The sequence below is a fragment of the Babylonia areolata genome, chromosome 5, assembly GCF_041734735.1.
Source record: "Babylonia areolata isolate BAREFJ2019XMU chromosome 5, ASM4173473v1, whole genome shotgun sequence".
In the NCBI taxonomy this organism is placed as follows: domain Eukaryota; kingdom Metazoa; phylum Mollusca; class Gastropoda; order Neogastropoda; family Buccinidae; genus Babylonia; species Babylonia areolata.
The window spans coordinates 2452875-2465321 of NC_134880.1; the positions used below are offsets into that span (position 1 = coordinate 2452875).

General features: G+C 47.4%; 1 protein-coding gene across 1 annotated transcript in view; it reads right to left on the minus strand.

Annotated features, from left to right (window-relative positions):
• Window positions 1-687: 687 nt before the first annotated feature.
• The window catches only part of LOC143281860 (uncharacterized), a 23605-nt gene continuing 11845 nt past the window's right edge, over window positions 688-12447 (minus strand). The window contains exons 5-8 of the mRNA XM_076587112.1: window positions 10562-10592; window positions 9372-9551; window positions 7893-7985; window positions 688-2215 (exon numbers count right to left, since the gene is read on the minus strand). Coding sequence (XP_076443227.1) covers window positions 2019-2215; window positions 7893-7985; window positions 9372-9551; window positions 10562-10592 — 501 coding nt within the window. The 3' untranslated portion in view covers window positions 688-2018. The remainder of the gene's footprint in view (window positions 2216-7892; window positions 7986-9371; window positions 9552-10561; window positions 10593-12447) is intronic.

Below are 12447 nucleotides of genomic sequence, written 5' to 3' on the forward strand. Positions count from 1 at the left end.
TATGCTCGACCTTCTTGTCCCACGACGCCAACCACCAGCGAAGGGGAGCAACTGCAGTCACAAGCCGCCGCCCACGAACGCCATCCCCCCTCCCCACACACCCCTCCCCGCCCTTTGGCGTGATTTGCTTCTCCTGCGCTGCGCAGACTTCAGGAGAATGGCGACCCGGACCCGTCCACTCCCTGTGCAGTGCCGGCCACACACGTGGTGAGGAGTGCAGTGCTGGCCACACACCAGGTGAGGAGTGCAGTGCTGGCCACACACCAGGTGAGGAGTGCAGTGCTGGCCACACACCAGGTGAGGAGTGCAGTGCTGACCACACACCAGGTGAGGAGTGCAGTGCTGACCACACACCAGGTGAGGAGTGCAGTGCTGGCCACACACCAGGTGAGGAGTGCAGTGCTGGCCACACACCAGGTGAGGAGTGCAGTGCTGGCCACACACCAGGTGAGGAGTGCAGTGCTGGCCACACACCAGGTGATGAGTGCAGTGCTGGCCACACACCAGGTGAGGAGTGCAGTGCTGACCACACACGTGGTGAGGAGTGCAGTGCTGACCACACACCAGGTGAGGAGTGCAGTGCTGACCACACACGTGGTGAGGAGTGCAGTGGTGGCCACACACCAGGTGAGGTGAGGAGTGCAGTGCTGGCCACACACCAGGTGAGGTGAGGAGTGCAGTGGTGGCCACACACCAGGTGAGGTGAGGAGTGCAGTGCTGGCCACACACCAGGTGAGGAGTGCAGTGCTGGCCACACACCAGGTGAGGTGAGGAGTGCAGTGCTGACCACACACCAGGTGAGGAGTGCAGTGGTGGCCAGGAAGGATGTCAGTCCCGTCCCCAGATCATCACTTCAGTTCGAAAGTCACGGGCAGATGGCATCGTTGATCGTTTCCGTCCAGTGGCGAGCTCTTAATCAACAACGCCGGGTGCCCTTCAGCCACAGTCGCCACCACCGCTTCCACCGAGACGTTGTCCTTCAGCTGTGTGGGAAGAGTGTGTGTGCTGCAGAGAAGCCCCTCTCCTGTGCTTATTTTCGTATTGCCCGTGTGCTAGCTAATGGGAGGCAATTCGGCTTCAGGTTGTGTCCCTCTGTCGTATTTTGAATAGCAACAGGCATTGAATTAAAAGCAGCAAAAATAATAAAATGAAACTAAATGAAATAAAGTTGAATAGAATAAGATGAATACACAGTACTCTCAAAATGTCCCTTTGTCGTATTCTAAAGAGCAACAGGAGTTAAATAAAAAGTAGCGAAAATATTAAAATAAAATAAAACTAAATAAAATAAAGTAAAATAAAATAAAACAAATACACAGTAGTGTCTAAATGCATGTTTCGTTTCTAAAGTCTTTCTCAATGGTCACATAAATTGGAATGATTCAGTACGTGCTGCAAGATCATCCTTCGTTCTCAATGCCAAATAAAGCGCCAATGTTCATACACCATTTTTTCTGCTTATTTTACACGAAAAGCAATAATGATCAAACAAGAAAGATACACACATCAAGCCACCCGCCTAGCGTTACCCTGTCAACTAGTTAGACGGAAATGCTGGGTTGAAATTGTGCGCCTCGTCCTGTATCTGTTGAACTTTCGCCCTTTATTAACCCCACTGGCAGTTGAACATTGATGAAAAAGAACAAACAAAAAAAACAAAACAAAAAAAACAACAAAAAAAACAAACAAAAAAACCCACCCAATTGGGCGTGATTTTGAAGTAATACTAATAACTTCTTACATATTCACAGTGGTGAAACCTACGATTCCGAACAAAAGTAATACTCTCCCGAGGAGTGCAGACAAAGAACGAACCCTGACCCATGACTTCCCGTGTCATCTCAGGCAACAGCTCTTCCCTGACGACCATATTCGCCAACAGCAGTCGAGGGGTTATGGATCAAGATGCCCTTGAACATGAACGGTTCTCCTTGGTCCAAAAATATCCTTGTATGCTGTGAAAGACAATGACGACGACGACGACGACGAAGAAGAAGCAAAGGTCTGTCGCTCGGCCTTCATGCTCGGAGTCCAGCTGCCCTGGGTAGATAGAGTTCCAGCTGCTCTTCATCGGGAGCTGTGGGCTTGAGGTGGCCAGATGGCGCGGAGGGTGGGAGGAGGGTGCTAAGGCCCTTCTGAAGGAGGACCTCCCTCAGCTGTTTGTGCACCCCCTCCTCCACTGCGTCCGTGGTGTGTAGGGACTCCCGGATGGTTTCTGTAACGTGAGGTGAGGGGGTTATAAAGGTTTGTTTTATAAGGTTGCGTGGTGTGCAGGGACTCCCGGATGGTTTCTGTAACGTGAGGTGAGGGGTTATAAAGGTTTGTTTTATAAGGTTGCGTGGTGTGCAGGGACTCCCGGATGGTTTCTGTAACGTGAGGTGAGGGGGTTATAAAGGTTTGTTTTATAAGGTTGCGTGGTGTGCAGGGACTCCCGGATGGTTTCTGTAACGTGAGGTGAGGGGGTTATAAAGGTTCGTGTTATAAGGTTGCGTGGTGTGCAGGGACTCCCGGATGGTTTCTGTAACGTGAGGTGAGGGGTTATAAAGGTTCGTGTTATAAGGTTCCGTGGTGTCAGGGACTCCCGGATGGTTTCTGTAACGTGAGGTGAGGGGGTTATAAAGGTTCGTGTTATAAGGTTCCGTGGTGTCAGGGACTCCCGGATGGTTTCTGTAACGTGAGGTGAGGGGGTTATAAAGGTTCGTGTTATAAGGTTGCGTGGTGTGCAGGGACTCCCGGATGGTTTCTGTAACGTGAGGTGAGGGGGTTATAAAGGTTTGTGTTATAAGGTTGCGTGGTGTGCAGGGACTCCCGGATGGTTTCTGTAACGTGAGGTGAGGGGGTTATAAAGGTTTGTTTTATAAGGTTGCGTGGTGTGCAGGGACTCCCGGATGGTTTCTGTAACGTGAGGTGAGGGGGTATAAAGGTTTGTGTTATAAGGTTCCGTGGCCTCTTTACGGGCAGTGAATATTTCATATCCACTGTGTTTAGGGCTCGGCATTGGAAGGCGGGGACCAATACACACACACACACACACACACACACACACACACATACATACACACACACAGACAGACACACACACACACTCACACACTCACGCACGCATGCACACACACACACATCCACACACACGCATGCACATACACACACATACGCACGCACACTCAGACACACACACACACACACATACACGCGCACGTACACACACACACACACACACATACAGACACACAGACACACGCATACACACACACACAGACATACACACACACACAAACAGACACACACAGACACACACACGGACACACACACGCACACAGACACAGACACAGACAGACAGACAGACACACACACACACAGAAAGAGAGGGTGAGAGACAGGTGGGGTTAAAGGAGAAATGGACAGACAGAAAGACACCCACACAGAAAGAGAGGGTGAGAGACAGGTGGGGTTAAAGGAGAAATGGACAGACAGAAAGACACCCACACGCACAGAAAGAGAGGGTGAGAGACAGGTGGGGTTAAAGGAGAAATGGACAGACAGAAAGACACCCACACAGAAAGAGAGGGTGAGAGATAGGTGGGGTTAAAGGAGAAATGGACAGACAGAAAGACACCCACACAGAAAGAGAGGGTGAGAGACAGGTGGGGTTAAAGGAGAAATGGACAGACAGAAAGACACCCACACAGAAAGAGAGGGTGAGAGACAGGTGGGGTTAAAGGAGAAATGGACAGACAGAAAGACACCCACACAGAAAGAGAGGGTGAGAGACAGGTGGGGTTAAAGGAGAAATGGACAGACAGAAAGACACCCACACGCACAGAAAGAGAGGGTGAGAGACAGGTGGGGTTAAAGGAGAAATGGACAGACAGAAAGACACCCACACAGGAAGAGAGGGTGAGAGACAGGTGGGGTTAAAGGAGAAATGGACAGACAGAAAGACACCCACACACACAGAAAGAGAGGGTGAGAGACAGGTGGGGTTAAAGGAGAAATGGACAGACAGAAACACACACACACACACAGAAAGAGAGGGTGAGAGACAGGTGGGGTTAAAGGAGAAATGGACAGACAGAAAGACACCCACACAGAAAGAGAGGGTGAGAGACAGGTGGGGTTAAAGGAGAAATGGACAGACAGAAAGACACCCACACAGGAAGAGAGGGTGAGAGACAGGTGGGGTTAAAGGAGAAATGGACAGACAGAAAGACACACACACACACAGAAAGAGAGGGTGAGAGACAGGTGGGGTTAAAGGAGAAATGGACAGACAGAAAGACACCCACACGCACAGAAAGAGAGGGTGAGAGACAGGTGGGGTTAAAGGAGAAATGGACAGACAGAAAGACACCCACACAGAAAGACAGGGTGAGAGATAGGTGGGGTTAAAGGAGAAATGGACAGACAGAAAGACACCCACACAGAAAGAGAGGGTGAGAGACAGGTGGGGTTAAAGGAGAAATGGACAGACAGAAAGACACCCACACAGGAAGAGAGGGTGAGAGACAGGTGGGGTTAAAGGAGAAATGGACAGACAGACAGACACACGCACAGAAAGAGAGGGTGAGAGACAGGTGGGGTTAAAGGAGAAATGGACAGACAGACAGACACCCACACGCACAGAAAGAGAGGGTGAGAGACAGGTGGGGTTAAAGGAGAAATGGACAGACAGAAAGACACCCACACAGAAAGAGAGGGTGAGAGACAGGTGGGGTTAAAGGAGAAATGGACAGACAGAAAGACACCCACACAGGAAGAGAGGGTGAGAGACAGGTGGGGTTAAAGGAGAAATGGACAGACAGAAAGACACCCACACAGAAAGAGAGGGTGAGAGACAGGTGGGGTTAAAGGAGAAATGGACAGACAGAAAGACACCCACACGCACAGAAAGAGAGGGTGAGAGACAGGTGGGGTTAAAGGAGAAATGGACAGACAGAAAGACACCCACACAGAAAGAGAGGGTGAGAGACAGGTGGGGTTAAAGGAGAAATGGACAGACAGACAGACACCCACACACACAGAAAGAGAGGGTGAGAGACAGGTGGGGTTAAAGGAGAAATGGACAGACAGAAAGACACCCACACAGAAAGAGAGGGTGAGAGACAGGTGGGGTTAAAGGAGAAATGGACAGACAGAAAGACACCCACACGCACAGAAAGAGAGGGTGAGAGACAGGTGGGGTTAAAGGAGAAATGGACAGACAGACAGACACACACACACACAGAAAGAGAGGGTGAGAGACAGGTGGGGTTAAAGGAGAAATGGACAGACAGACAGACACCCACACGCACAGAAAGAGAGGGTGAGAGATAGGTGGGGTTAAAGGAGAAATGGACAGACAGAAAGACACCCACACAGGAAGAGAGGGTGAGAGACAGGTGGGGTTAAAGGAGAAATGGACAGACAGACAGACACCCACACACACAGAAAGAGAGGGTGAGAGACAGGTGGGGTTAAAGGAGAAATGGACAGACAGAAAGACACCCACACAGGAAGAGAGGGTGAGAGACAGGTGGGGTTAAAGGAGAAATGGACAGACAGAAAGACACCCACACAGGAAGAGAGGGTGAGAGACAGGTGGGGTTAAAGGAGAAATGGACAGACAGAAAGACACCCACACGCACAGAAAGAGAGGGTGAGAGATAGGTGGGGTTAAAGGAGAAATGGACAGACAGAAAGACACACACACACACAGAAAGAGAGGGTGAGAGATAGGTGGGGTTAAAGGAGAAATGGACAGACAGAAAGACACCCACACGCACAGAAAGAGAGGGTGAGAGACAGGTGGGGTTAAAGGAGAAATGGACAGACAGAAAGACACCCACACAGAAAGAGAGGGTGAGAGATAGGTGGGGTTAAAGGAGAAATGGACAGACAGAAAGACACCCACACAGAAAGAGAGGGTGAGAGACAGGTGGGGTTAAAGGAGAAATGGACAGACAGACAGACACCCACACAGAAAGAGAGGGTGAGAGATAGGTGGGGTTAAAGGAGAAATGGACAGACAGAAAGACACCCACACAGAAAGAGAGGGTGAGAGACAGGTGGGGTTAAAGGAGAAATGGACAGACAGAAAGACACCCACACGCACAGAAAGAGAGGGTGAGAGACAGGTGGGGTTAAAGGAGAAATGGACAGACAGACAGACACCCACACAGAAAGAGAGGGTGAGAGACAGGTGGGGTTAAAGGAGAAATGGACAGACAGAAAGACACCCACACGCACAGAAAGAGAGGGTGAGAGACAGGTGGGGTTAAAGGAGAAATGGACAGACAGAAAGACACCCACACGCACAGAAAGAGAGGGTGAGAGATAGGTGGGGTTAAAGGAGAAATGGACAGACAGAAAGACACCCACACAGAAAGAGAGGGTGAGAGACAGGTGGGGTTAAAGGAGAAATGGACAGACAGACAGACACCCACACAGAAAGAGAGGGTGAGAGATAGGTGGGGTTAAAGGAGAAATGGACAGACAGAAAGACACCCACACAGAAAGAGAGGGTGAGAGACAGGTGGGGTTAAAGGAGAAATGGACAGACAGAAAGACACCCACACGCACAGAAAGAGAGGGTGAGAGACAGGTGGGGTTAAAGGAGAAATGGACAGACAGACAGACACCCACACAGAAAGAGAGGGTGAGAGACAGGTGGGGTTAAAGGAGAAATGGACAGACAGAAAGACACCCACACGCACAGAAAGAGAGGGTGAGAGACAGGTGGGGTTAAAGGAGAAATGGACAGACAGAAAGACACCCACACAGAAAGAGAGGGTGAGAGATAGGTGGGGTTAAAGGAGAAATGGACAGACAGAAAGACACCCACACGCACAGAAAGAGAGGGTGAGAGACAGGTGGGGTTAAAGGAGAAATGGACAGACAGAAAGACACCCACACAGAAAGAGAGGGTGAGAGATAGGTGGGGTTAAAGGAGAAATGGACAGACAGAAAGACACCCACACAGAAAGAGAGGGTGAGAGACAGGTGGGGTTAAAGGAGAAATGGACAGACAGAAAGACACCCACACAGAAAGAGAGGGTGAGAGATAGGTGGGGTTAAAGGAGAAATGGACAGACAGAAAGACACCCACACACATAGAAAGAGAGGGTGAGAGACAGGTGGGGTTAAAGGAGAAATGGACAGACAGAAAGACACCCACACAGAAAGAGAGGGTGAGAGATAGGTGGGGTTAAAGGAGAAATGGACAGACAGAAAGACACCCACACACATAGAAAGAGAGGGTGAGAGACAGGTGGGGTTAAAGGAGAAATGGACAGACAGAAAGACACCCAGACAGAAAGAGAGGGTGAGAGATAGGTGGGGTTAAAGGAGAAATGGACAGACAGAAAGACACCCACACACACAGAAAGAGAGGGTGAGAGACAGGTGGGGTTAAAGGAGAAATGGACAGACAGAAAGACACCCACACGCACAGAAAGAGAGGGTGAGAGATAGGTGGGGTTAAAGGAGAAATGGACAGACAGAAAGACACACACACACACACAGAAAGAGAGGGTGAGAGATAGGTGGGGTTAAAGGAGAAATGGACAGACAGAAAGACACCCACACAGAAAGAGAGGGTGAGAGATAGGTGGGGTTAAAGGAGAAATGGACAGACAGACAGACACCCACACGCACGAACGTACACACACATATACACATGAAGAATCTTACTGTGTGAATAAACATTAAAGTGAAGAACACATGGACACAAACAGACAGACAGACAGACAGACAGACAGACAGACAGACAGAGAGAGAGAGAGAGAGAGAGAGAGAGAGAGAGAGAGAACAAAAAAAGCGTAAAACAAACAAACAAACAAACAAACAACAACACAACAACAACTACAACAACAACAACACAACAACAAAGAAACAAACAACAACACTCCACTAACCAAGGATAGCAGACCCCAACAGATTTTCATTTTCCACGATAGCCTTGATGTTGTCCTGGGAATACTGCTGGTTCAGCATCCATCGTGCCAGACCTGTTGTGCCAGAGTGGAAACAAAAAGATCAATTTCAAACAAAAATAACAACCAAACAAAAAAACAAAACAAAACAAAACAAAACAAACAAACAAACAAACAAAAAAAAAAAACACGCAAAAGAACACAACAAGAACAACAACACATACATACACACACGCACACACACACAGACACACAGACACACACACTTACAAATATATACACACACAACAACAACAACAACAAAAAAACAAAAACAACAACAACAACAACAAAAACGAACAGACAACAAAAACAAACCACATCAGTAATAATCAAACAACAGATAATGTATTTATATAATCTTGTGCAGAGACAAATCAAAGAGCTTTCACGAACAATTTTCACACGCGTGCACAACACTGAACCAAAGGCTTTCTCTCATTTCAGTTAAGGTTCACTTTCACACAATGAAATCTTCCCGCCCATGAACTTACACGTGTATTTCCCTCTGTCTGTCACTCAATAACACCCCGCCCCCCCACACCCCCCGCCCTCCTACTGTCTCCATCAGTCCAGCACCATATTGCCCTCCCACTCACGTAATGTTTTTCCTTCCACTCCATCATTTCCCTCCCTCACTCATGCATCATGCACTTTGTGTATTTCCCTCTCATTCTAATATATCCTCCCTCCAGCTCACGCAATTCACCCCTCCCACTCTTGTAAAATTTCCTTTCCACCAATACAGATCTCTCGCTCCCCCACCCCTTCAACTCATGTAAATCTTCCATCTCGTTCACGTAGTCTTCCCTTCTATCCAAGTGAATCATTCTACTCATCCATGCATTTCTTTCTCCCTACTCATGTAAATACTCCTTTCCATTCGGTGAAATCTTTCGCACGACTCATGTTAACCTTCCCTCCCGCTCAGGACCCCCACCCCCTCCCATTCATGTTAATACTCTCCTCCCTGGGGAGGAAGGCGGCAGAGTGGGTAAGGTGGTTATGTGCCAATAGTGTTCGCGAGGGTCGGGGTTCGACTCCACTGGTCTGAAAATACGATAAGTGGTTCGATTCCCGCTCTGCCCAAGTGTGACTGGAAAACCAAACTGAGCGTCCAGTCATTTGAAGGAGACGATGAACCGAGGTCCCACGTGCACCACGCACTTGGCGCACTGAAAATGAACCCGTGACAAAAGGTGAAGACATCCACTGTGATAAGTGTTACAAGATAAATGCATGCACCCCAGACCTGACTTTTGCGTAACGCTGCTGTCAGGAATCTGCCTTGCAAGTGTGTGTACATAGATTAGAATTACTAATCCGAACGCATTGACGTCTTCTGGAGAAACTGAAACTGCCTCCGGCGAACGATGTCTCTCCAAGTCACACGAACAAAGTCTCCCTCCCAGTCTCACTCACGTAGATTTCTCCGGTGTTCTCTGAGAATCTCCAGCTGTCCGAGACTGACCGACCGACCGACAGCTTGGAGAGCAGTGTCGGACATGATGGCCAGTCTTCTCTCACACATCAAGCTTTCCTCCTGGAGACGGATCACCGTCTTCGGTTCCACGCCGAAAGTGTACAGGCATCTACAGAGCTCTGAAATGATTGGAACATCAAACTGCGACTGAGACTTCGTGTACAAAGCTTATACACGTAAAAAAACGTCAGTCTCGCATCTTTTGTTAGTCTAAACTCAGAAGCATCAGAGTTAACTCTAAAGTAATGCAGGGATTCTATACATGCTTTGTTGAATCTGTGTTACCTCTTTTTTCTTCTAAAAACCTTATAAAATCATAAGATAATAATGGTGTAAAAAAAAAAATCAGTAATCAAGGTGGGTCTTTTTTCCAATTTAAGTCTTGAACCATGAAGGCTTATATATCCTGGTTTTAAGGATCAGAATGAATTACAGAGTGGGCATTTATTTGTCAAGACGCAGGGAGAGGGAGAGGGGCGGAAGGGGGCGTAATTCTTTCCGGGTGCTCTTCTACTCTCCCCTCGTACCTGACACTGCCCTTCTACCTGACACTGCCCTTGTACCTGACACTGACACTGCCCTTCTACCTGACACTGCCCTTCTGTATAGTCAGTCCCCTTTCACCGTCTCAACCCAATTTGTTTTTACCCTCTGTGTAAAGGTGTCATCGGAATGACAACAGAAGTGTTGAGTGATGTTCTTGACAGTACCAGAAGGGACAGTTATCAGCAACATTGAAATCCAACAAGTTATCAGGAAAAAAAAAAAAAAAAAAAAAAAAATCAACGGTCAAACAATCCAATCTGGAGACTGAATTAAGAAAACAAAGACACCCCCCCCCCAAAAAAAAACAACAACAAACAAACAAAAAACAAAAAACAAAAAAAAACAAAAAACAAACAAACAAACAAACCCCAAAACCCCCCAAAACAACAAAAAACAACAACAAAAACAATCAAACAAAAAAAACCAACAAAAAACAAAAAAACAAAACAAAAAAAATCAAACAAAAAACAACAACAAAACAAATAAAAAACAAAGACAAACAAACAAACAAAGAACAACAACAAATCATCAGACAGACAGACAGACAGACAGACAGACAGAAAGATTTAGCAAATCTGAATACCTCTTATTCTTTCCGAATTTTCTTCGTCTTCCTGTGAATAAGAAAGCAAAGGTGATAGCCTTTATTTGATCCCAAACTAACTTTCGAACACAACCTCACCAGCCCAAATTAACACAATCTAATCAGCCATTATCAACCATTAACCCTTTGATTGCTGCTAATAAGTGTGGCAATCAGTGAAGGATTGTTACCTCGCTGAGATAAAACAGAGCTTACAGGTCAGGGTGTTGGTCACCACTCTGTATTTTGAATTTCTTTCTCACGGGATTACAACGCCTGTGCTCATCCCACATCAGCCACAGCATTGAAGAGTACACGCGAAGTCGTCACTGCACATCACATTCATGCTGCACTGATCTCGCTTCACCAGGGGGCAGCAGTGGAGGGGTTAATCAATCATCAAGACATTTACATTTACATCAACAGGCCAGTAAACTGTAAAGCGTGGCACAGCCTGATCATGACGGTACCCAGCCACACAGTGAGCGAAAACCTACATTGTAATCACACCCCCCCCCCCACACACACACACACACACAAACACACACACACACACGCACGGGCTCGCGCGCGCGCTAGTCAACTGACGGAAGGCTATAGCTGACTGTCTTAGAAAACATTGTTTGGGTTTCAAGTCTCCATGTGGTTCAGCGCCTAGGCGCGTTCTAATGGTGAAGATTTAGACGACCTGTCAACATGATTGTCAATCACATGATCAGTAGGTAATCAGATCACAGATCACAGGTACAAAAGAAGCAGCACCCCCACCCCGCCTCCCTCCCTCTAAATCAGGGAACATAGCCTGCCCTAACATCCAACGGTCCATGGTTCTGGAATCGCTACCTCAAAATATTCCACACTGTTCCACTAGCAAATGTTTTAAAATGATGTGTGTGTGTGTGTGTGTGTGTGTGTGTGTGTGTGTGTGTGGATGTGTGTGTGTGTGTGTGTGTGTGGATGTGGGTGTGTGTGTATGGATGTGTGTGTGTGTGTGTGTGTGTGGATGTGTGTGTGTGTGTGTGTGTGTGTGGATGTGGATGTGTGTGTGTGTGTGTGTGTGTGTGTGTGTGTGTGTGTGTGGATGTGTGGGGGGTAAGGTGGGAGAGGTGTGGGGGTTGTGAGCGACGTTACAGTTTTTAAACCGTTTTTTTTTTTTTGTGCATGTTAGATCGTAGCGTTTATTTTTTTCTTTACATTTCTGTACCTTATCTATATCAAATGAGCTCATTCTCATTGATTAGCACCATACAAATGCATATTATTTGTGTTGCTGTTCTTCTTCGTATCATTATTATCATAATCATTCTTCTTCTTCTTCGTCAACACCCCCTTTAACTCATTCTGCCCCACAGCTACCTGTCTGCTACAACTTCCCTGGACCAGCACTACATGAGACCACTGCAGAAAAAACAGGGTGGTTCACTAAAACAGCGAAAATCGATGGAAAATTGTTGTTTTAATGGATCAAACAAAGCTTCGTTTTCAGTCTTCCGGAAACAGCAAACGGTTCAGTTTAGAATGCGAACTGTACCAAGCAAGGATGAACGAAGTTAGAGAAGTGTGTTGGTACGAGAAAACTCGTATCTGGTCCACAGAGGGAGTAATCATGGTACGAATTTTCTCGTACCTGGAGTATAATGAGTTAAGGATCAATAAACCAACAAACCTCGCCAAGCAACCAAACAGATGACACATAACAGACAAACCGACAGTGAATGAAGCAACCAAACAGATGACACATAACAGACAAACCGACAGTGAATGAAGTAATAACCGACAGTAAGCACCCAGCCAGTCACAGCAGACTCGCCAACTGACCAGGCAGCCCCTACCCCACCTCCCGCCTCCTCCACCTCGTCCTTCCTTCCTCCCCGACCCTCCACACT